The sequence below is a fragment of the Bombus huntii genome, chromosome 11 (assembly GCF_024542735.1).
Source record: "Bombus huntii isolate Logan2020A chromosome 11, iyBomHunt1.1, whole genome shotgun sequence".
Classification (NCBI taxonomy): Eukaryota; Metazoa; Arthropoda; class Insecta; order Hymenoptera; family Apidae; genus Bombus; species Bombus huntii.
Window position 1 is genome coordinate 1,112,788 of NC_066248.1, and position 27,183 is coordinate 1,139,970.

The window sequence follows — 27,183 nt, forward strand, 5'->3', positions numbered from 1 at the left end:
ACGTAATTAACTCTATCGTAACGTACGAGAAATCTCGGAGATTTGTGAAACTTTGTGAAAATTTTCTGGTTTAATCCGATCGTTTCCGCGAGCACTTTCGAGCCCCAGGCTTCCGGATATTATACGGCTGCCGAACTTCTCGGAGCGTCGAATTTACATAAAAAGGTACCCGTGTTCCACGGTGTCGTTGTTCACATGGGTGCCTTCCCAAAGAGTTATGCTAGCCGGTGGCCATTTAGGGGCACAAATTACTCGAGCAAAACGAACAGGAAACGAGGATTTATCACCGACCTGGCCTCTATCATGCATCGCGTATAATTTCTCTTTTGATTTTGAATTTTGAATCGCCATTAAGCCCGTATCAGGTTTAGATTTCGCATTAGGATTCCGTTTTCGCACGACCCACCGTCGTTCTTGGATTGCTAAATCTATATTATTCCTTCAGCGGTAAGCAGTTTAGGGAAATCTGAGAATAATAAACATTGTTTAGCGAGATCAGGTTATCTCTTATCGCGTGTATCTATTCGATCGGATGATTTATACGTAATACATAGGATGTAAATTAATTTTCGTTACACGAAACGAACATGAATCAAGGAATGGTATTCAGAGATACGATAGAGAATTTTAGAAAAATGTGTCGAATTCTTGGCATAACGATTCAGTCAGTTCCGCTATACCGTTAACGATCGTTGGCATTCTTCCAATTTTTGATTAGTCGCGTCTTCCGCATCACCGATGAAAGAAAAAGCTTTCGTTCGATTTGGAAGTCGAAGCATGTACCTGGAAGTTGGTATTCTTGTAAAACGATCGACTTCTATTTTTTTTTTCGTGTCGCTTCGATTCAAGTGCGCGAAAACGTGATCGGATTAAGTTTAAGAGGGAGCACGTATCAATTACGTGGAAGCAGCAAAAGAAGAAAATGTCAAGTAATAACATACAAAATATACACGAAGCTAACATTTAGGTACCTGTTATATGTTATATTTAAGAAATCATTTCAGAAATTTAATTACGTTCCATTATAATTAATTTATGCAAAATGTTTCATTAAATGTTAACATTATCATCGATAAATTTTATTCTATAATCATCCGTAATAGCTGTCCTCCTGCATGCATAATATTCCAATGAGAAGCAATTCCTTTTTCAATCTGGAAAATCAGTTGTTTCCGAATGCACCGTTTCTTATCATTTCCATCGAGTATATGCATATGTATAATAGGAACAACCTTGTATACGCTGATCTACGTATATGTATACGTGTACAGATAACATTAAAGCTTCGATTCACAATTATATTTTGCGCGTTATATTTGAAATAAAAATCTATATTGAAAGTTTATATTTGGATTTTATGCAATATCTCGACGCTTTACTCGACCATACATACCTAGATTTAATAACGAACTAATGGCAATAAACAGCACTTGTCGTTCTTTACAGAATTTTTTTAAGAATCGACAGTTTATTCAAATTCATCCATCTACCGATTTCGAATATTATTGTTTGAATTAATCACGAAATATATTTAGAGAAACTTGTCGTATCTGATTTATATTTTGGAGATTACACGTGTTCATGGGTAGTTTAGATAATCTTGTCATAAATTTTGTCGAAAAATTGCGCCATAACTCGTTTCACTCTGAAAGGTGCCAATATTTTATCCGAAAATTATTTGAAAATAATTTTATCTCGTCACGTAACTCGTACTTGTGATTAAATTACATACAATTATACGCGGAAACAAGCAAGATTAATAATATTTACGACAAGTTAGTATTTCACGAATGTAAGTTTTTAGTACACGCAGGTATAGGAAAAACTATATCTTTCTTCAACGTTTTTTTAAAATCTTAATTCGCTCGAATACATTAGATACCCCCTTATGTGTCACACAACGATCGCTTAAAATCAACATATTCGCTTATTCGTTGCTCGACTACTCATTCGTGCCTGTATAAAAATCATTTTCAACAAACGACCACAAGCATGCAAATCGACGTTTAAATTCTAAAGTTGGAAACATGGGCCAACGCGGACGCCTCTATGACCGTTTCTCCGAAGAATGTCTTGGAAACAATTCAAGCAATTCAAGCCGAATACTCGACGCGATGAAAATCGAGGCAATATAACAACCGTAAAAACGATCGATGTCACGAACCGGAAATAAAGAGCGCTGGTCGCGATTCGGAGACAGTTTGGGGCGGACAAGAGCACGTTTAAGGGGTTAAACGACGACTGACGATGACGACGACGACACTCAAAGGGGGACGGTTTATTGTGGTACTCGACAGCGTCAACAGGCTTCTATTTTCGGTTCGTGTCACGAGGAGGACACCGACGAGCGCACGATGCTCCTCCTCGTGACATAACCCCGGGTTAGTGGCCTCTTCGTGACACTCGTTACTCATTCGCCTGCATCGCGAAATGTATCCGTAATTTATTTCGATGCAGCACGTGCAGTCCGTATTTTTTTCTTTTTTTTTTTTTTTTTTTAACAGCCCCTGCGTGGGCCACGTTTGCTCGACTTCGAGCTTTGTCACTGGGAATATTCGACGAAAGGTAGATGAACGAGGCAATTAAAATGCTTGGCCGACTAATTGGCCATCTTACCGTTCGTTTTCTTTTCAAAACGTCACGATTAAACGGCGATAATTTGAACGCGTTTGATAGATCGCTGGGCTTTTCGTCGATCGAATTTTACCAGGACGATCGCGATTAGTCGCTACGAAACGAAAGAAACGAAACAAATAATCGTCCAAGTTCGAAATTTTGTTGCCCTGCGAATACCTACTGTTCGAAACGAGCTCTATGTTTGGAAATTTTCCTCGTAAACCAATATTTCCACAAATCATTCGCGTCATGTTTGAGAAGAAAACAAGATGCTAACGAGTCGACAAAGGTCGAAAGAACAGAAAAAGAACCGTGGAATAATATACAGAGGACGAGTACGGTGAAGAAGGAAGTCGAAACAGGTGCAAAATCACACGGGACCCCCGAGCTTCCGACGATGTTGGTTTATTTATCGTGTCGGCCGGTTTATTGAAGGAATGCACCGAAGAATTCGAGATACCGTTTACATCTGCCAGACATATCCATCTCGCAAACATTTTGAGAGCTTTTTAATGCCGAAGCACCGTCACATCCTATGAACTTCGCGCGCTCAAACTTCGATATGGACGTATTGACGCGATATCAGACAGCGTACAGCTTATTTTATTCGTATTTTCTTTTATCCATATCCTTCATTATCCATCTATACTTTATTTCTAATTTTACGTTCGCATTATCTCTTATTTATTTATATTATGTTTTATCTCTGCGGATATGTTTAGCTATGTACTACGAGTAAATTAACGGAACACGATAAAATATTAAGAAACTCGTTTGAGCCGCGTATTTTCAACCCTCCTGATGATTTACCGTTTTTCCTCCAACTTTGGAGTTTAAGCTTCGTACGTAGAAAAGTCATAAAACGCGAATAAAAGAGAGAGTGCTGACAGCAGGATATGTATACGTTCGAAAAAAAAAAAAAAAGTATCGTTATATACTAAAACTTCTTTGCTCGAACGTTCTTCCAAACAATTTGTACGATATGCAATTTAATTTATAGATCTTTTTCGCGTAATTGAATTGATGTTATAGGTCAAATTTAACAAATTACAAGTCAGTTAAACGTCCTGATCGATATAGATACGTGTGCATAGAGGTGCAAATTTATAGATAGGATTTGCGTAAGAGAAGCGAGTAGCAGAAAGCTAGTTAATTTGGTATTTATTATCGATTGATCAAATAAAATTGAAAAAGTTTCTAGATGTAAATATTCAAAATAAGGTTAATTATAGTATATAAAATATAATACCCTAAATGCTATTTGTACGTATAACGATGATACACAGATACCAACGTGTAAACGTTTATTCCGAATCATAAGACAAAAAGATTAGAATCCATAATCCAACTTCTTACACGAATTTCAATCGAAATAGGTAGATAAATCTCGTCTGGTTACACGAACCCAACACACGATTCCTTGCTAAAGGGAATAGGATTTTATAATTCCGAGCAGTTATAGTATTACAGCATTCCTTTTCACCCCATTCACCCCCCTCGTTCATCTCTTTCCGATCACAAAGAACTGAACTCCGTCCAAGTGAAATTCAGACAAGCTTCCTTTTTCAAACGGACGTTGGAATCGCGTCATCCAATCCCCGGAGATAGGAGGAATGCTTTGTAGGTCTGTAGCCTGTAGCTCTAGGATTTAACGCGACGAGATGAGTAACGAGTCTAGCCGCTATGCATCACCCTTCCAGTTATTTGTCCTCGTTAAAGTTTTTAGTTTCCACTTAAGTCGGGGTTGGGTCGGCGCTAATTTGCCCGTAGATATTCCTCTCACGATTTAAGCGCGCACGACGTTTGGAATTTAATCAGATGGGCATAAATTTCATCCGGCCGCGTAATAAATCCCACAATTCGTTCTTTCATCGGTTCCGATCTCACCGTGTGTCCCCATGTGACTATAGAGGAAGAGGAAAAGGATGGTCGCGCGTAGGCTACGCTGGACAAGTCTGAAACGTGAGCAACCTGAACTCCTGTTTCTCGTTTCTCGTGATTTTCGTTTCGTTTAGTTTCGTCTCGTGGGTTCGATCGCGCATCCGATTCCAAATCCTCGTCGATTTCGTAAAGTTGCGTGTACCGCGCGATAAATGCCTCATTTTTGAAACGCGATCTTTCTTCCTTTTATTTTTACCCTATTCTTTATTTTGCTTTCTTTTCTTTTCGTAGATGGTAGGGTTTGAAGATTATTTTTGTTTAAAATACGAACGTTGTTTCTCTTTCGAAAAAAAAGACTACCTTTTTAATGGAAATTTTTATTAATCCATCTTTGACGTAATATCCCTTGTTATTTATGACTATGACTGTTTCCTATCTATTCCGTAATTCGTTTGTTCCGTCACTATAGAATTCTTCGATCTTATCGTTGAAATAATTTCCTATTACCTTCACGACTTTGTCTTTGTAAGGATTTAGATGCTAATTGTTCTCCATTGACCGATTTCTCGGTAGTAAGTGAAATTTCATCTAACGATTTATGTATTCGATAACATTAATATTAATAGAATATAACGATGTAACGAGACATTTACTATTGAGATACGCGACTGTAATTGAAAAGAACATTTGAAAAGAACAACTGGTCATATCGAGTCTGAGATCACGGAAAGAAGGTAAGTAGAGTATGGAGCTTGAATTTCATCTCAGTGAAAAATTCTACCACGTAGTAACAAAAATTACGTACAGAATAAAGAACTGAAAAATTATTTGTTACGCGTTAGATATTGTAATTTCTGATCGATTACACGTTATCGTTGAAACTTGGGTTATTCGTCATCGTGAAATCTATCGTTTTTGTCCAAATTAAAAACAATTTGCTGTAATAGGGAAATACGGTGAGTTGTGCTAGATCGGAGTAAAATTAAGCGGAGTACGGAGCAAGCGTGATGGATTTGAAAAGAAAAAGAGACGTCACGCTTTCAGGCGTGTTATTGCGAGGAGTACGATGAATCGCTTGATCGAGAAGAAGCAAGGTCGTATATGCGTGGTCGTATTGTCACGTAATATTCCTCTATCTGAATCCAAGTACGTGAATCGAGTCACGCAGCGCTCGACGTTTAAACAGTCAACAAATCATGTAACGGGTCATGATTTGAACTTCGTTTGTCACGTATCGTTTGAGCATTGTTTGCCTTGCATCATTTGAACTTAACCTTCGTCGAGAAGTTCCCTTCATCCTTGTTCTCATTGAAGAATCATCAGTTTCATCAGTATCGTGCACCGATATGTATCCAATGACGAAAGGTTGAATAGAAGAGAGTGAATCACAATACCGAATAAAATATGTAGAGAAGAAATGTTGTATACGTATGTGGGAAACAAGAATATGAATTAAGTAATTAATTCATTAATTTAACAATATTGGATATAAAGGGTGGTTGGTAACTGGTGGTACAAGCGGAAAGGGGGTGATTCTACGCGAAAAAAGATTTTCCGCTTGAGGCTTTGTTTTCGAGAAAATCGACTTTGAATTTTCGCTCGGTACGCGTGCACTTTATCACGTCTCGTTATAACGGATTTCACTGTAGATTTTTAAAAAAATTAAAAAAAAAATTTTTTTAAATGTGTATTCTACATTTTCGAATATTTTTTCGCGTAGAATCACCCCCTTTCCGCTTGTACCGCCAGTTACCAACCACTCTGTATATAAATAGGAGTAAAATTAGAAACATTAATTTTATTATACTTACAGTTTGCAAGAATTAAGTTTAGCGTTTAATTTTAGAGTAAATAAGGTCTTTAAGTTAAATAAAATTTGCGGCTTAAACGAAAGTTCGATCGTGAGTTTACGTAGTTGTGAATATTTTAAAATTGGCGATGAGTTACAGCTACTGGGTTTGAAATTATCGTTTTGAAATAGTTTCGTGTTTCAAGTCGTTCGATCTTGAGGCAATTTTTGCACCGTACATGATCTTACGTCTCCTACGCTAAAAAATTGAAAATCGTTCGAACACTTAAAATTGTTGTATTTCTATATCGTAAAATTCATTTTGTGTTAAACAATTGTAATTCCATTATTTTACTATTTTCTGTACGTTTGAACTATTTCTTAATATGTTAACTCCGCCTGTTGCTTTCTGTGCTTCGAAATTTATGCAATTTCGTATAAAATGCCACCTAAACTAAATATCGAAAATGTGGCTAATTACACAGATCGTTTCGCCAAATTTTCTACCTCCAGCATGAAATTGCGTAAATGTCCGCTCGTGAAGAAGTAAATACAGATTCTGCAAATACGAGAAAAAATGTTTCAGCAAATCTGACTGTTTTGCGAGGAACTGTTTGCTTAGAGCTAACGAAACACGACGCTCTTAACGCTATCGCTACTGTTACTACCATTACATACATGCTATGTACATATGATACGTATATTGCCTATTATTATCACTATGATTACAACATTAATAATCATTATCTTTATTCAAAGAGCACACCGTTCAACGGATTAACCACTTTCTCGCTTCTTCGACATTATTGCACGCGGCGCGGCGTAAAGAACAAAAGTCAAAAAAAAAATCGAGCAAAATGAACATTAAGATGGAAGAATGTGCGTGTCGTGAGGCAGCCACTATCGGGAAAAGAAAAAAAAGGCACTGATGGGAAAAAAACGAAGTAGCGTCGTTTAATGTATGCGACAAGAGAAAGGTGAAAAAGAAAAGGAAAAGAAATGGCGAACGATATCGGGCAACGATCGATTCCTTGAACGTCGATACAGTTACGGTCGTGCCTGCCGATACTTTGGCTGATATTCGTAATTTACCAACACATCGTCGACCAACGTTTATTCCGGGGGTTCATTAGTAATTACCAGCGATATTCTCGTACCAATAAACGCGTTGATGAATATTGCATGAAATCTCCTGTGCTTTTGTCGCCTGAACCGTGTCATTCTTAATCCCATGTTTCTTCGAAACTCGATAGTAGTATCGTGTTTACACTTGTAACTTTAAAACGTTAACGAATAAAAACAGTTTAAAACGTCTTATGACAGAAGGAGATAGGTAGAAAAAAATAGAGTCGCCCGGTTAGATGCAAGATAAGAAAATATTGGAGTTTTATTGAAATTTTGAAGCGACGACAGAAAATGTCGTTCGATTATTTTCGAGAATAGAGACAGATTTTAAGAAGCACCTTCGTGTTTTAGGAGACAAATTTAGACGTTGTGTACGGTAGATATAAAATATCCAACGTACAACGATATTATGTTTACAAATCTTTATATAATAGCGGAAAGAGAAATAAATGAGTCCGTTAACCCCATAAATGTCAGATTCTACGTTGCCGGAACCGAAAAGCGGTTTAAAAAATGAGAAAAGATCGTATGTATCTAGTAATGGCTAGCTGTTACATTGAATTGTACATGCATTAAGAGTATCTTAAAATAGTATCTTGAATGACACTGTACAAGAGGCGTTTTCACCCACTCAATTACATCTAATAGCAAGTGGTAGGAGTTCTAGATTGCATTTAACAAACGTATATGCACTACTAATCAGTAAGAAGTACTTCTACTTTCAGTGCTTGAAAATTTTCCTATCATTACCTTAAATTACGAGAACTTACTCTTTTAATTCGTTTGAATTAGCTGTAAACGTTGTAAGTAAATTGCCGACTCTTGTTAATCTCGCATCTGTTATGATGTTTAGTAATCGAAACAAATCACTGCTTAATGTCTCGCGCGAAGACTTACGTGAAATAAATTACTTGGAGCAAAGGGACAAACCATTGTTTCGCGGAGTCTCGGTAAGCTTCGAGTTCCGTTCAAACGACATCAACCAAAGTCAATTACAGCGGACCCACGCCCATAAAAAGTAACAATCGAACATCAACAGCTAGTGAGCGATCGTTGCGCAATTATACTCGAATACAGTCGCAAATCAATCTCCGGAAAGTTCTCGTAAAATTGCTCATCATCCGGCGGCAATATTCTCGATGAATCGCGCGGTCAAACGAGAAGTTCGCGCGACAATGCGCCGGTAATGAGGCCCCATCATAGCTGGTTCGCCGCAGAAGCGCAATAAATCAACAGGATAAAACACAGATAACCGTATGTTCATTAATTTCAATTTGATGGCACGTCGGAGGGATGGTCACGATGCGTTTCCGGGCGTGTGTCGTGAGAAAACAGCCGTTCATCGCGATTCCAAGGCCTATATTTACCTGAATAGGACAAAAACCACGTATCGTACGAACCGATCGATTATATTTTTGAAACTCTACCGATACGATAGCGATAGCCGAGTGTCGAGAATGAAAGCGTTAACGTGAAAATGTTTCGCAACACGCGCCATATATTCGTGAAATGCGTCTACGACATTTCGGATATTTTCACGAGTCTGTGTCGCCGAATGAAACGTAAAAAGGTACTTTTTCTTGCAAATAAACGAACGATTCTCTTGGCGTCGTAACTTCGTCACAAGTCGTCACAAGTCATCACCGTTGCTTCTCGCAACGATAATAGCACTTGATGAATATTGCATGAGAGAAATTGACCGTTTTTCCCGTCAACGGATGACGTATCGCGAACCGGGAACGCTTAAACCGTACTTTTTTATCTTGCGTTATTCCCTTCGATCTAGCTCGTTCGCGCGAGTCGATATTTATGGTTCGCTCGCGACGCACGCCGAACGAATTGGCGTTTTTCTCCTCGTGATAGAGCTTTCTCCGTACGACCGTGTTCGACGGTGCACCATGGTCGTCAGACGGTCGTTTTTCATTGGCTACGACCTACATGCCGCGACGCTGCCGGAAATCAGCCGGTCGCCATATATTCTCGGCCAGCGACATTTCACGCGCCCGCCCATACTACGCGATTATACGGGGCTTAATTTGATCACAGAGATAAGGAAGCCGGCTATGCTAAATTGTTTTAAAAATCGGCCCATTCGCGGCAACGAGGTGTACCTCGTTTAAGTAACTGATTCGAGATTAAATCTCCTTTAGGTGAGGCGTTTTCGGTCGGTTTCGCCGAGGATGCGAGAATCTGGTTGAGCGAGCTGCAGGTTCCAGCGTTTCAACGCAAAGTGTATTGTTGTCGGCGTTATCGTGGGGTGTCGAGTCTTTGATAAAAGTGTTTAGTTTTTCGAATATTTGGTGTAGCGCGCGTGTGTTTTAGGGTTGGATTTGCTTTAGGAGATAAAGATTTGTGAACGATGCGAGTATATTGGCTGTTTTTACAAAGATGCGGACGTTGGAGTCGTTCGAAGAAATTGTGTTTGTTTAATAAAATAATTAGCGAATTTTCCTTGGCGATTCTTTGATCTTAACTTTTACATTCTTTACTCTACCTGTGTAGAATGTACACTATATAGGCACTGCGTTGAATATTTTTCTTAATCTTTGGTCTAAAAACCTTTAATCCTTTGAATCTTCCTTTTTCTTTTGCGAATTTTAAGGGATATGGATAACTATTTTAGAAATTAAAAGCACACGAAATTACGTGTTTAACGATTATAGTACTCATACGATGCTTTTTACAGGGAAACATAATTACAATACAATTAGAAACATTGGTTTAATAATATAGCGATGGCTCCGACTAATACAAAAATACGAATTGATTTTTATATACATATATTTTATACATAGGCACTGTCATGTGTATGTCTCTGGGTACATGTACATATAGTAGAAACATACTACATTCTCAGAACACCGATTGATGGAAAATTCGAGGATGGTTTTTTATAAGAACGATTAAGGAAACAAGAAGAAAAATCGAATAAAGTTATCCGATATTAAACTACGGATCTTTATGCAAATTTGAATTTTTTATACTTTGGATATTATTTGAATTCTCTGCACCTTGGTACCTACCTTTAAATTTTGTATAATTGCGTAAAAATCCACGCGTTAATTAACATTCTAATTAAAAAATCTTTATTCCTGTTCGAATTATTAACGTTTTTAAAATGGTCCAAAATAAATTCATTGCTCCCATATAAAATTCTCCTCCTTCGATTATCCGAATGCGTATTATAATTAGTTTGGATAATCTAGGTTCTGCTGTACTCGTATAATATTGTATGTGTACGAGCATATTCGGAAAAAAGGGCTCGAATTGTCTGTATAGGCAATGGACAGTTTAACAAATTACAATATCTTTGACACTGCGTATCATTGTGTGCCTCCTGACGTATATTCTCGTCTCGGTATCTGCTTGTCCTTACTGCAAATTACTCTGCAAGCCGGTATAGAGAGAAAAAGTCGACGATAATTAGTAGTACGTATCGAGTTGAAATCCGCTTAACACCTTTCCGATCGAAAGAATTTTTACAAAATCTGTGGGAAAGTAACCGGTTGAAATACAGTATCGCATCTTTCTTAGAACCGATTACAGACCAAGTTTCCTAAAAACCAATAAATTCTAATTATCCCTTCCACGCATATAAGTGTCGTTTAATTAAAGCGGGACCAAAAGGATTATCGAGACAACAAGGTAGATAAAGTTTCGAGGATTAAGTAATCCTGAGTTGTAAATTTCGTTATGCTAATCGCGGGATTCTTTGAAAGCTTCTCTCACGGTTTGGAAAAAGTAGATTAAAGACCTCTCGATTCCTTTCTTTCTTTCTTCGTTTTATTTGGTTTCCTTTTAGGATCTACCACGAGATTCCAGCGTAATTATAAGCATCTCTGACCGCTCAAATTAGAAGGTGATAATCACGTGTCGTATCGGAACATCGTAAATCGATCGATTCTGATTTCACCTTTTTTTTTTTAACACAGAGTGTATCTCACGGTAACTCGCTCTTTTGGATACCTCCAACTTATCGACGAGACTCTCTTCTGGCATTTTTTCCAACACTGTGCTATTTGAAACTGTGTTACGAGCGTAAGTGCACGTTGAAAGCGTACATATAGTGTTCGACATTATTTTCCTCTTTCTTTTTTCTAGATAAGAAAAGAGACCTAAGCATATTTTGAAGATTCTTAACAATTTTAAAAATCTATGACGTTTCAAGTAAGCCGACGTAGATAAAAATTCTACTATACTCTTTTTACGACGTTGACATTCAAAATTTTCCTTTCGTTTGATAACACGGAAGTCGATAAGTCGTGGTAGATTTACAAGCTCGTTGTTTCCCGCTAATTTCGTATTATACACAGAAATTAAAAGTTCCATATTACGTATAGATTGACCCCAATTTTTAGACCGATTTGTATCAAAATTGTTTCCTAGAAGTAGCTTCTGCTATACGAGGTACTTCCGCAATTTTCGATTCTGTGTTCTACAAAAACGAAGGTACAAGGTAGACGATTAATCTGATGGATCGTCAAACTTCCTCTAATTATACTGTTCTCCGGATCTACGAAACGCGTATCGACTTGCATTAAAAAATCTCAACTTGTCGCCAACAATACCATAAAGAACGCTGTAAACAACGTTCTAAAGAACGCACCGATAACCCGTAACAAGCGAGCTATTTTACAAGGAGTGTGTCGCATTTTCTCTGGTAAATTAACCACGTCATTAGCGTGGTGACCGATAAGACGACAGGATCCTGTGCGTTGCCAGCGTCTCTCTGTCCCTTCAATAATAATTCAGTCGATAGGCTCACGGCGAAATAAGCGCTCTCTGCGCTACTCTGTAGTATCCTCCTCCTGGCGAGGCACGCGGATTAGTCACGCGCCTCGTCACGCCGCGTTAATGACCCGCGGCTTTAACGAACAGCAACGTTCCAATTGATTCTCTGCATCGTTTCACACGCTCCTCACCGATTCGTCCGTAACGACGGAGAATATGACATGTCACTTCGTCTTCCAAGCGTTTATCGACACCAAACATCGGCGAAGGTGTACGTATACGTGCTATTTTCTCTAGTTTTTCTTTTTCCTCTCAGCGTATGAGAGCCGTCGAACTTTGTTTTGTAGCCACGGTGCAGATACGCGTTATTTTAGACGTTGCTTTACCCTGTCGGGAATAAATTAAAACAATTTTTCTCTTTTGCTACGAAGTATTGTTATTTATTGTTATTTGCAGCAGTAATCGTATATGTACATATACGTGAAATATCCGAAATAGGGTATTCGTTGCACTGTTTAGTAGGACGAAGCAATTTTCTATCACAGTCCCATATTTTTAATTATATTCACGAAAATATAAATTTACATAAGTATTCGCAGTGTAATTATTCGACTTGGATTACGAAGTTTCGTAACGATACAATGGCATAATGTTATAACTGTGGATATTTTTTAAACATTCCAGAGAGTGGTAAAGATGTGTGGAAAATCAAAACTAAATAAAAGATTAATCGACAAAATATTATGCTGTAAAATTGCTCCTGTCCAAAACATGAAAAATGTGATTTATTTTTCTTCTCCTTCTGTGATCTTCAATCGTTACCATACATACAATACGCAGAATACTTAGAAATTTAACATATTATTTTATCGTATAACAAGATTTTTAATCTATCGCTCGTTTAACAAAACTTGCACAATTTACATTCGTTCAAAACCACGTATCGATTATCGAGCTTGATCGTATACAAATTTTTCTTTATATTCCAAGGAATAAACTCGTAGGGAGGAATATTATTCCTTAGCCTACGTTTATCGCTCAATTTTTCCACTGTATTACTTAATATCGTTTCCTTGATAAACTTACATTTTATGCACTAAATTGCAAAAAGTTCTTCGCGTTACGAAACATCCTACAGAAGAAATGCTTAGTCCCAATACATAAATTTGCAGTTCATAAACGGCTGTAAATAGGTATGCTAAAAAGTAAAGCATCTAATAGTCATTCAATTGAAGTTGATTGCTCAACAGCTTCAATGACCCAATAGAACACTTGATATCATTCGGTCTTCCTTAAGTTCGAAAACTTCATAAAAACTTGGCTCGTCCATTTCGCTGATCAACCGAACAAGCAACTTATTAAGTGCGCCGCTTCTTGACAATCTAAGTAAGAATTATTGAAGGTTGGATTGAAATGAGACACGCTTTAATGCTTGTTTGACGCTCGATTATTGCGCTATTCCTGTCTGTCGCGTTACAACATAATATAAAACGAACGATCTCTATATATTATTATCCGTTTCTATCTTCGAGCCCGTAAGTAGATTCATCGAATGCTCAATTATTATCGCGTTAAACGAAGCGTTCGAAACTTATTGCTCTTCTTCTTCCGCTCTTAACATATTAGCACGACACATATATGTACGTATGTATCCGCTTGTAATTCCAAAGATACTTCGTCACGATCAATCACGTACAAATTCGAGAAACACGACGCGCTTTACTTGTTCTTACTTTACACGGACGGAGCAACGTCCATGCCTGTATTTTGCTGCCTCGTTTATTTTTACACGAATAATCGAGCATTCTTTCGTTTTAAATTACCAATTGAAGATCAATTTTACCAAGTAATTCATTAAAATCCATCGCCATAGTCGAATAAAATAAAGCAAGAAGTATACGCGGAAACTTAGCTGGTGTTTCCCTTCGTTGTATAATAATTTTTCAGGCAAAAAAGGCTATCGCGTATCCGAGGACAACACATTCTCACGAAATTACGAATAATATATCGGTTACCAGTTTTTGTTCAGCGGCAATTCTGGCCGCGGGAATTAATCACGGTCCCGCCGGTTTTTATGTGGTCACGATGGAATCAGGGCGAAATTGAATTAATCGCGAGGCGACACGCGCTGAGTCAGCCGACTCTTGTTGGCCATACTTCGTAAACATTTCATCATCGCACCGGATAGAAACTTGTCAACGATACAATGCCACGCTTTTCTTTTGTTAGATCGATTAATTTCGCGTAATAAGTGTACACCGGTACTCGCTGTGGCACATTGACGCGAGACAGGAAGGAGAAACGAGGAGAGGAAAGGTAGGAGCGGTGAAAGTGTGGTTCGACCGGTAGACTCATCGATAAAGAGTTTTAAGCAGATCAGTATCTTAAATCTCGTCGAGATTTGTCAAGTTACTCGATGCCAAGCAACTCGTGACCGCTTTATCGGTGTGAATCTATCAATTTCAAATATCCTTCTTCCTATACTTGTTCCCGTTGATTAAAACGATCGATCAGACGACTCGCTTGAAACGACTTGAAAGGATATTTCAAGCAAAGTATCGAATAATCGTACCGTAAATAATTGTGTCAATGCGAAACGTTACGGATCCTTAAATCATTATCGAGTAGTACATAATACGAGTCTCTTCGAAACCAAATTAATCGACTCGTTAATCTCATTACATAGTACAGGATTAATATTCGTTTTTCAAGAAACCAATGACTTACTTCCACAAGTTCATTTATTTCGAGAAGATGACATAAACAACAGTAAATTGGAATTAGATTACAAACATTGTAATCGAACGTTTTAAAAATTCTCTTCGAATGTTCACACGTGCCAGAGACAGCGATGAGAACCTCGGATGTCAGCTCGAACCTACCTATCTCATCAACCGCGCTTCAACCCCCAAGTTAGCAATCACGAAAGAGTGACAAGCAGGATAAATTGCACCGACGGCTGCTAATCCGTCCATTTGGCTGTGGTACCGAAGACATAGACTTAATTGTTCTAGCTGCGAGCAAGTTAATCTTATACTTTTTTGTCGATACGGGCTACTTCGTCCATTTACCTAGTGGAACAGACCTCTCAATCGTGCGTAAGATTCTCGCGTAAAATTTCACCACGCTAATTTACCAAAGAATAACGTATAATTTTTCTAAATGATCGTTTGGCAAATTTTTGTAAATATCTCGTACGGTTTAGATTGATTTGCCGCCTGCCATAAATTAATATCTAAAAAAAGGAATTTCAACTGATCTGGAAATAAGAATAGAGAAAGCTTATAATTCGCGTGTACGTTAAAGAACGTGTACCCACGCACGATCATTGGATAAGCTTACATATAATACGCTGAAACGCACTCGAAGCAAACATTTAACACTGGAATATTGGCCAGTATCGAGAACGGAAGCAGGCAGAGCTGGCTGTCGTCACTACCGCGCAAGAATCTATAAAAATGGCAAAAACTAACCGCACTGTAATTTGAATAATGACAGTGTACTTTCGATCGCTATGAGGCATCTGGAATATTATTTATCCGTATAATCCGTAAAAATGAATTTTCTTTGGATAATATATGCGCGCAACGGCGAAATTTTGCATGTTCTGTAATTGGAGAATGAAATTGGTTTGCTGATTGTACCGGCGGAATTGGAGCGTACGTTTCGGTTGTTAAATGAATCGACGTATTATATATTCAGTTCGGTACGTTTACTATTTTGTTTTATCAAAGACTCTCGAATAAATATCCGATAAATATCCAGCGAATATTAATAAATATATTCATGAACGTTTTATACAACCATATTAAATTATAAAATAAATTACTCCTTTTTTAATTTCTTTTGAAACGGGCTTGGGAGATATAGACTCGTGTGCGAAATATTTTTTTACGCAAAAACCTTTATACCACTTATAGACATAGGTATAATTTCTTAATTGGACCTTTTCGTACCTGCCATATTTAATCATGCAATTTTGTTCAATTTCTCGTAGATGCTTCGAAATAAGAATTTCAAGATATAATTCAAATTGAAAGTTGTTTTAATATCCGATTATATTTTTGGAAAATTTATTATCACTGTATATCTTAATCCTAACGCCACTGTCTTAATTTCTCAACACATCGAAACTACAACTCACTATCTATCGAACCTATCATTTTTACTCTCATGATATTAACCTTACTGTTACTATTCTGTCCATGCCCCGTGCAATTTCTCAACTCGTTGCATTACGCTCGTTGCTTTCGAGTTTACCGTGTTTGCAAATTTACAGCTTTTAAAAGCCTGCTATTTCTATCCTTATAACGCTAATTTTAGAATTCTGTCCATTGCCTGTATCAAACCTCCAACTACCAGGTTCCGTAGCATCGATCCTGCTGCACCTCGGCGTCAATAACACCCGTTACCATGTCAAACCATCAATAATTCCATTTATACAATCACGAGCCACAATCTTCGGATTTTTTCTGTCGAATGCGTGGATCGCGTGGCTGTAATAACGGTCCTGGTCAAGAAATCACATGATCGTCGATTTCTCGAGGTGGCGACCAAACGAGCAGTACTTTAATTTCTATTCGAAACGGGTCGTTGCTTAATTGTCTCTAGGGACACGTCCGCTTGCCTCGCGAAGCGAGCAAAAAGCGGGTCATTATGCGAACAACTGGTATATTTTTGAATAAATGAAACGGATTTACAATCCATTGGCATCCTGTCCAACACACCAATCGCATCGTATCAACGATAAAAACTCTGTTAAGGAAAAACATAAAAATACACCGAAATGTGTAAGATCAATGGCATAATTGGAGATTACTAATTCATAAGCAGCGCTGAGAACCCAACGAGGGTTGCATTATGCCAGTTTTAGGTCGGTTTTGTCGTCGTTCGTCACGTATTAAATGTCGTCGGTCCTTGATACGATGAAGAAATAACGGTTTGATTATTTAGAATTCGACAATTTCGATCGGATCGCGTCTATGTCTTTTTACTTCTCTCGTAACTTTCATCTCAACTTCTATCCCTTTCTCGCCCCTCTGTCTCTTCCTTCGATTGTGATTCTGATTACGAGTAATTAAAAAGTTGCCGCGGAATGGTTGCCCGAGTTACTCGAGTCGTATTACGTCACGATAAATAAATGTCAGGGAATATACCGTAGCAGGTACCGAGATCATGATTACACGATGAGCGACGAAATTTTTAATTAATAATCTTTTTCGCAGCGATTTTGATATGTCGAGAAGAATTATTTACGCTATCATTAGCAGCATACGTATCGGTACGATTAATGTAATGCCTGCATCGTTTCTCATGTTATTTTTGCCTTATTTGTTATAATAATAATATGATAATAAATTAAATTAATTAAAGATAGCTGAATCAATATGCATTTGAAATTTGCAACGTACAAAGTAAATATTAAAGCAAAGGATAAAAAGATTGGGCGCAACCTTAAGTATCTGTAGAGCAAACACGAGCTTATATGCCTCTTTGGTTCGTCTCTTCCTTTTTCATTCGAGACATACTCTTCAAAAATAAAAACTCGTCAGAGGTGTGCTAACTGTGTGACAAACAAAATACAAAAATTACACGCTTCGATTGGGTTTCACGAGAGCAGCTCGCTCGAGACATCAGTTTACATTAACAAATTGCCACTTTACGACATCCTTCCGTTCCCTGCCTTCGACTTGTCTTGCCGCTTCTCTTCTGAATTTCATTCAAACATCACCACTAGCGATGGGATCAAGTTCAATATGTATGTACCTACTTAAAAACCGGAACTAAATACAATATCCCAGGTCCTTTGCATATTGTTTATTATATTTGCAAGATACAACGATCGAGTTTGAATCTACTCGAAAGTATCATTTTCTCTCTTTTTTTAAAATATGTATAATACGATAGTTACGCGGTTTAGTGAGATCACTCAATTTTGATCGTACGACCAAATTTTTCAACTCTGCCTTGAGAGATACGTAAGGGTTTACAGGTAAAAATAAACAAAAGTTGAATATCTTTTCGATTTAGCTCGTTTAATGTACGAATTTCCAAGAAACGTTGGTTTTAACAAGTCTATTTCAACGTGTTTGCACAAACTATTGGCCCCAAAAAAGTAACCCAACGTTTCTGGTAAATTGTAAGCACTGGATTTTTTAACGATTCCTTATTTTTTATTAAAAAAAAAAAAAAAGGAGCAGAGTCGAATAGCGAAAAGTAGGAAAGGAAACTAAGTAATTACCTTGGAACTTACTTGCGACGCATTTAAGCCCATCGCTAGTGATCACGATCAATTTTTTCTTCTCTCTCTCTCTCTCACTCTCACTCTCCTGATATGTCACGCGTTGGCGCGTGTATTCCTGTCAGAGGGTAAAACGAGCAGCTTATTTGATCGTACGTACGCGAAACAAGAACGAAAGGAGAAAAAGACACGGTCAACTCGGAGGCAGAGTGTTTACACGCTGGTGAAATTTACAGGACGCAGGTGAGCGGGATCACGCTGCGCGCTTCTGATCGCGTGTCAAATCGTAACGACGACAGTATCGCGTTCACCTTGAACGAGTCAAAGAGATAAGGCAGAGTGCTTAGAGGCGTTGCGTTGGTAATAGAGGGAGACTAGCATTGAAACTCGATTAAAAAACCCGATTACATGGAGTAACGACCCGTTTACAGGTATATACATACGTAGTATGCCGTTTCGTTCCAGTAAACGCGACTCTAGAATCGAACATATTTTTCTTCTCTTGTTTTTTTTTTTTTTTTTTGTTGCTACTCCTAAGAGAGGAATTGCTATTAAAAGACTCGTTTTTGATATACTGTAATATTATGCGATACTGGTGCACTTTATAGAACTCCATATACATATCTCCGATCGGGAGATGAATAGTTAACGTAACTGGAATTTATACATGTAGGAGTAGGCACGCTAATTCCCTCCACTATCTATAAATTAAATATCATCAAATAATAGGAGTTTACGTTCAGATAAGTTGATTCAATTAGCGGCAGTTCAATTAGGGATTAATTAAAATTTCGTTCCAATAAATAGGCTCCTCTGATGATATTTAACAGTGTAATATGCGGTATTACGATGCTATGATAATAGGGTGTTACGTGGCGTTAATTGAAATATGAGCTGTATATTATTTCGCTAGAATCGAATAAAGTAATTTGAATCGTAAATGAAATTCTGTAAACACGAGTTACTTGCGCACGTATTTAACACTAGCTTCGGTAAACGAATGCATCTACTTTTCGTTTATCCGATACGTAAAAGTAAATCAACAACGCGCATGACGCGTACACTGGTTTCTTCGTTTAGTAAAATGTTATCTGCATGTCGATATCCTCGCAACAATGTCTCTTCTTTATGAGATTCGTACACGCAGAGAATCTCGTAACGTAAGTCCTAGAAACGTTACTTAAACTCGGTACGAAAATCGATACTCTCGTTTCAGCTACTGAAAATCAGTTCTTGTTTGATTGTTCTTCTTCGTTTTGGTTTATTCTGTTCATTTGCGCGCGCTCTTGTTCGCGCCTTAATTTACGACTCCGCTGTGTTTCTTCCATCGATTATATACATCTTACTAATAGAATCGGTATCTCGATGTACAGATACATATGATTAAGTTCCAGTTTCGAACGTGTATCTCAAACTTCGCGCATAGAAAGCGTGCGCATCGCTAGTGCGTTGCTTTTTCGGGGATTCTTTAAAAGTTGAATTTTTCACGATCGTTCCATTAAAAAAAAAAGAAATGTTAAAAGAGATCGAGTAACATTTATAAATGATATCGCTTTTTACGCGTACTTGTGTGTCGCGACGTTGTTAATGACAAATTGTAAGAGGTGGAACAGATCGTTTCAATAGACGATGCCTCTATTACGCTAAAACGTGAGGTCTAAAGACACGTAGGAGCAATGTTTAAAAGGAATAAAATATAATAAATGCGACGCGTAATAAATAATAGCAAATGTTGGGAACAGAAAAAGGAACAGCGTGCATCATGCACCGACACGACAATTCCATACAATAATTTCACATTTACTCGGGCCACACAAGAGTAGCCGGGACTTTCTTTCTTGATCGACGTTCAATTAAATCGCCGATACCGGCAACAATATTATTAGTATGATTTTTAGTCGCCATATACTGGGTTAACGATCACCTGCGATATAACACGCAGCAAATGTAATCGTAAAGCAGGAGTAGATAGAGGAAAGGAGGGACGGTTATTATTTGCGACATGTCTCTGCGATGTTATCGATAACTAGCGATTTAAGCTGTTGTGCGTCTTTAACTTGTAAAACGTTTGATTACTCGCCCCTTGGGTTATTTCAATTCCCATAATCGATACCTCGAGGTGAAAAACTCGTGGGTCGTTTTGCCGGAGCATTGTCAAAAATGCGCGTGATATATACTTTGTATTTCCATACGAGGAAAAATGGAAATGATTACACTGTATAGACTCGGATCAGAAAGGAGACCAAGTACGGTGGTACCAGGCACATCCGGTGCTACAGGATAAACGGACTTTCAAGTGATTGGCATGTGGAAAATTGGTAGTAGCAAGGAACCAAAAAGATCAACGTCGAAAATTCTTTCCGAATCCTGGGGTAAAGAACGTTTAACAACGATCGCTTCGTTAAATAAACAATATACCAAAGATCTATCGCGATAAAAAGCAAGCTATCGATCACTGCTAATAACCGCTGTAACAACGAACACCACATAGGTCATCCTTAGCAGCAAACTAAATTAATTTCCCCTTTATCCATTCTGAATCGCATAGCCAACAAGAAGTATCTGATCAGAAAATGAGCTAATTACGGAGCAAATTAAATTCCAACGACGTTTCAACGACGTTGAACTCGATGAAACTTCGCGTTAATGCATCATGAGCCAATCGTTAATCGACCCGTTTGGTTTTTTTATTTTCCAGCAATATTTCAACGAACGTCTGTATCCAGGGGTCAACTGAGGATCCAAGGTGTTGCGACCTGTCTGTACCTGTGCATGGATTCCTGTGGTCTTCTGTACGGCTCGGTAAGTCAAGCTATTCGTCGGAAAAAGTTGCTCTTCCTTTCGATAAAATCGATTCGTAGCACGCCTCCGACAGGCGGTCGGAGCATTCCTCGGCTGAGAAAATCGAGCTGCCACGCGACACCCGCGCCTTGCCGCGACGTTTCTCTCCATTCCGTGATACCCCATCGCTACCATCTAAATCGTAGAAACGCAGCCGGGAGAAGAAAATCGGCTCGTACGATGCCAGCTATAGATCTCGATCGGGTGAACTTGCTTATTTCGTTAACGAACGCGCTCTTACAATTACCGATTTCGGTCCGATTGTCGCTAACGACGAGTTAAAGTTAATACGCGTAGAAGAATTTCGTGGCAGTTTCGTTGGCCGTTACGTGGTCTTTTTGTAGAGTCGAGCGAGTCGAACGAGGATAAAACGTAACCGACGTAACAAGGAACAAACGACGCAAAGCAAATATCTGTAAGAGAACGATTTTTAAACATCTAGGCGGTTAAACGAATAACAGTCGCGAGCCAACTTTTCTAACGATCTAAAGTGGCATTTTGCCTGGCGATTGATCGCAATAAATACGAACGTTCGAATTCGTGAACGAGAAGACGAATCGGCGGTCGTCGGCACGATCAACGTTTTCGAGACTTAATTAAAGTAGATGACGTTTGATCGGAATACAGGAGCGGCTATGCCGAGCCTGAGAAACAGGTTTAGCCCTTAACTGCTATCGTTCCCTGTTTCGTTCGTTTTTTCCACCGCGTCGCTGTAACTAGTACCGAACAAAAGGAATGCGTTCTCCTGGGGTTGATACACTCTTGACTGTGTACCATTTCGCAGGAGGATACATTTAATGACCGATTAATCTTGTTACTTTGGCGATTTTTGCCGCGTTTCCACGACCATCCGTGTAACAAGGAAATTGGAATTTGATTCGATTTCGTAGGAAAGCTAGGTTTCAGTGTCGGTACATATAAACCATCCGGACTTAATGCTTCGAATTCTTTCCAACCTTGGAAATTGATGCTTTCTCCCGTGATTAATTGCCACGATTTCAGCTCATTCTTCGTTGTTCGTCGAAACGAGGTTCACGTTGCCCTTTCACACCATTTTCCAAGCTATCGAACGTAGAACATAGAACGATGAGATCTTTCAAGCAGGATTAATGGCGATGGCCTATATCCGAATCCTGCGACGTATATTCTCTTCGTTCTTCTTATTTTACCACGAATCTTAATATTACACATTTGTCGACTTAAAATTAGAGACGTGGCAAAAATCTGTTAACGTTTACGATTCCCCTTTAACCGTATCTCACTCGATACCATACCATAAAGCGATATCGGACGAGACTACAATTTGCAAAACGATATCCGAGCTTAACGCGTAAACGCAGATTTCCGAATATAGAATACACGGATAAAAGCACGGACACACGGATAGGTATCGAACTTCGATCGACTAAACCAACGACATTTAATAAGTTTTAAGAAGCAATTTCGCCTACCATCCAGCGAACTGTGCACAAATGTTTATCGTTGCAAAAGGACGAAACCGAAACTGTATACTCGAATCGCCGGTATTTCATCCAGCGAACACCCTTTAATCAAACAAGCTGACAGTGCAGGTACACTCGAGCGAACAATAATTTCGACTTAACGTCACGAATTCCAGTGTAATCTAGAGCGTGGAGAACGACCTAGCACCGTTGATTAAAACCAGCTGATATGCGAGCGACACAAAATCAAACTGGACGTACATCGTGATAGTGTGCAATGCGCGTAAGATACGGAACGCGGTCCGAGGTAGTCTTCGTGTACCGTTTCGACGGCGCTCAACTCTCTCTCTCTCTCTCTCTCTCTTCCCTTCTTTCTTCTTCCGTCTTTGTACAGGGTGATTCACAGAATTGATACAAGTAACATTTCCTTTTTGCTTAAAGTTAAAAGAAAATGTCAGAGGATAAGGAGAAACGACTCGAGAAGGACTGGATTTCCACCATTTAACATACATCACATGCAAATAATACGCGTGTATTTCTCGTGTAATTTCTCGTGTAAACGGTAGCATTAAGATTTGTTTGAATAAAAAAGCAGGTGCAGCGTCCATCGATAGCGTAACAATGTTTTTCACGTGGCGAACAATTTACAGGTAATTTAGGTGGAACGACGACTCATCCTGTGCACAAATATACGCATTGTGCACATTCCTTTGTACACCGAAATATCGATCGTTGATCCATCTCGAACCATTCGTCCTCTCTAACGTCTTTTCTATTAGATCGACGCGTACGTAAGATAAATACCGTTTCCTCGAGATTTGAATTTACCGGGCTAATATTACCACTCGTTAAAGTTTGTTCCATCGATTCAATCGCAACTTAACGACTCCACGTGATTTGTCCCTGTTGCGCGAATCACCCTGTACATATAACTATCGAAGCTAGAACTATGTGACAAGGACGAGAATTCAAAGAGGTCTTTGACGCTCGACGATTAAGCAGACTGATCGAAGAGGCAAAGGAGATTGAAATAAAGACGTGGTAAACGTCTCCAGACTCGAAGCTAGTCTCGTTAAAAAGCGCGTTTCATTAAAGTGGTCTGGTACGTTTCGAGCCGTATCAGGAATGGAAACATCGAACAAAATCGTATCGTACATCTAGTCGGTCCGCTCTCGGAATGTACTTGGATGGATGTTTCAGCTAATAAAGACCGCCGCGTATCTGCATGCTAGCAATCACGGACACACCATCACCAACCCGTGGATTTGTTACTATGTCGGGGATCGTAGTATCCGCTGTCTGTTCGATAGGACTGCTCCATTACTCATATGACTGGCCGATTTTCGATGCAAACTTTCATCCTTTAACTTCTTCTTTCGATAACAGACTTTGTAGGTACGTCGTTAGCACGGTAAGAATTTTTGGTTACGAACGTTTGCCGGAGATCGATGATGGCGATTACTGGAATGGACAATGAACTGGAGCAGCTTGCGGAACAGGTTCAATTGATAAGGGGCAAGCGTGGTATTGGAATTACCGGTTTGATTCGAGTTTTCATGTTTTTACATTTTTTGATTAATAAGATATGGAATTTGAGAAATGAATTCACGTTTCGAGCAATGATATATGTGTAAGACGTACTTGGAACATTTCAAGAGAAGGTATCGAAGAAAACGTATCAAAAGGATTTTACGTAAAATATATTTTTCTTACTGTAGACGCCATAGTATTTATCGATCAAATATTTTTCTACTTTATTCGTTCTACAAACTCTACAAATTCAAATACAAGATCGACGTATTTCTTATCAACAACCTGTATTATCGCTATCGTTGAACAGGATAACATGGTAAATATAGTTTTACCGATCGATTCGCGTAATCGCGTATAAGATAAAGTACAGCTACCTATTTCCGACAGTTAGCTCAATTCCCACGCGTTCGTTTCTCTGGAATTTATCAAAATTCACGCTAACAGAAATCGCATTCGTTTTGAACTCTCGTTACGATAACTCCGTGGCGGCAACTTTTGCCTTTCGTCGTTGGTGTTCCAACACGAAGGTCGATAAAGGAAGAAACACCGCGAACAACGATGAGACGAGGTAGCAATTGATTTTGCACGTAATTCGAGATCGCGCGACTCTCTGAAAGTTGCGAGTCTACCCAAAGGGATTCGCAATGAAGAAATCACAGGGCGAACCGCGATAAATTCACGGATGTCCAATTTACATTCTCAGCGGGGCACTGTGCATAGAGGGATCGAATAGTGCACCCAAGTTCCAACGCGAACTCGAGACCGGTGTATCTGATAACTAATCTACATAACACGAGCAGCTAGGCAAACATTTCATTGGTGTTGGTACGCGGCCGGTAACGGATTAATGTTCTGTTTGGCTGGCTTGTCAGGTAAACCGTGCACGACGTAATTCCTGCACCGCGAGTACCTGCTATTTTCGCCCGATCGAAAGCGACGCGACGACGCGGGAACCACGATCGAGACCCGATTCCAGAACGAATTAGCATTCCTGCCCTACGCGACAATCTCGCGAATCATTATCGCCAAATTATTAATTAGCCTATAATGGACAGGGCAAACGATAAGCAAATAGGTTCGCGGCAATTAGTACCTATCACCTGATAAGTCAAGCGGTTGAAATTCTGTTTGCGAATGGAGGGGATAAAAGGATAAATTTGTAGTTGGTCGTTTCTGTCGTTTATCGTGGTCGATCGCCTGTCAAAAATCATGTTACTATTCGATCGTTTATTTTCTTTATCGGTATTTAATCTTTAATGGCTGTGCATTCCACGAGGATCGACAAAGCGACGAAGATCGATTCGCATAACCGAATTAAAAAAACAGAAAATTCGTACTTGTCGTGCGCAGCTGGAAAAGCTCGTCGTATCCGAGTAAAATTATTAATATATCTATATCTTAGGAAATTATTATCAGAAATAGGAGTAAATGGACAATAGAATGATAGTTGGATAAAATGAGAGGCTATTAGCTGAAAAATTGCAAGTGCAAACTCGAAGATCCTAACGAGTAGATATATTTGAAGATTTATCGATATTGACTTTTCGGAATAAGCAACCGTGTTTGGACTTTGCCCTGGCATTCTGGGCCAACGGTTCGTAAACATCGCGGTCTACTGGTTTAGGGCAAGCCCGAAACCGAGGGTTTCAAATCCCAACTGTCTCCATTTATATCGAGGGATGTTTCGATTGCCTGAGCAAACCGATGATTCGTCTCGAAAGATCTAACCGGATGCTCGACCCGGAAGATATTACCGGAAGTCGTTTAATTTGATTGGCCAATCGAATTCCGGTAAGATCTTCCGGGTTGAGCATCTGGTTAGAATTTCCGAGTTGAGTCATCGGTTTGATCGGCCAACCGAAACATCGCGCAGTATAAATGGAGACAGTCGGCTATAGAACCGTCAGTTTCAGGTCTGCCCTGAACAAGTAGACGTCAATGTGCAGGAAACGTTGACCAAAATACAAGCGCCATTTCTCACACGGTCGATCAAGTGTTTATCCCGAAATGTCAATGTCGAGATACCTTGACCATCTCTCAAGTCCATAATCGAAGATATCGAGTAAGCTCGTAAAAAGATTGCGATATACATATAGATTTAAGTTTCGGCAATGAGAGAAAAACATCAAGTTATACGGCTCGTAAGGAATAAAGGCTACGTGTAAACTATATGTCGAGAAAGATCGAGCTAAATACAACTGGTGTTTGCACGAGTAATTCATTTTCACGTCCAGTTTAATTTATATCTATTTGCTACTAATTGAACTTGCTTTCCTTTCGCCAATTCGTATACGTTTATGCACGAGTATACGTGTACATAAACAACGATACAGTCTCTTCTACCAAATAATTCAATTATGCAAATACGATTTTACTTCGTGAAAATTGCGATCTCGGTAAACGTGTATTTTCATTTAAGACGAGTATTTAAACGGCGCACAAACTATCCCTTAAAACACAGTTGTTACGTAGAAATCTAATCGAGTTATCGTGATAGTCATCTCGGAACAAGTAATATCGATAAATTTAAAAGTACGTCCGTAGGATTCGAGTTTACTAGCGGTTACGTATGCAAATTTATTCGGAGAGCAACAATACAGTGGCGATTTTTAACGTAGTCGACTATTCCGAGACGAGTCCGACATGCGAGGTAAAATTTCAGCGATGACACTTCGTAACATCCGGTACGAGCAAATCTAAAACGGATCGTAAGAACGACAGAGAGATCGGTATCTCGAATTTATGCAACAAGGCAGCGTCGCGCTCGTAAACAACGTTTCGCATTATTGTATACAAATAAGCCGGGTGCTGCACGATGAAAAACGCGCATCGATGTAAGAAACCCGCAGATCAACGTTTCTGATAACTCGCAGTTCCAAGATCAAGCTATCACGAGCAAGGTGGTCATAGATATTTTTCTTCTTTCTTCATAGAAGCATCGTTGCCTCGAGTGACTTCTCTGGAACTACCTCTCGGACATAGTT

General features: G+C 39.0%; 1 protein-coding gene across 2 annotated transcripts in view; it reads left to right on the forward strand.

The window, feature by feature from the left end:
* LOC126871051 (uncharacterized) overlaps positions 1-27,183 on the forward strand; it is a 223,547-nt gene that overhangs the window by 145,964 nt on the left and 50,400 nt on the right. For both annotated transcript variants that reach the window (XM_050629412.1, XM_050629413.1), the window contains exon 4: positions 21,082-21,185. In XM_050629412.1, the coding sequence (XP_050485369.1) occupies positions 21,082-21,185 (104 nt within the window). The remainder of the gene's footprint in view (positions 1-21,081; positions 21,186-27,183) is intronic.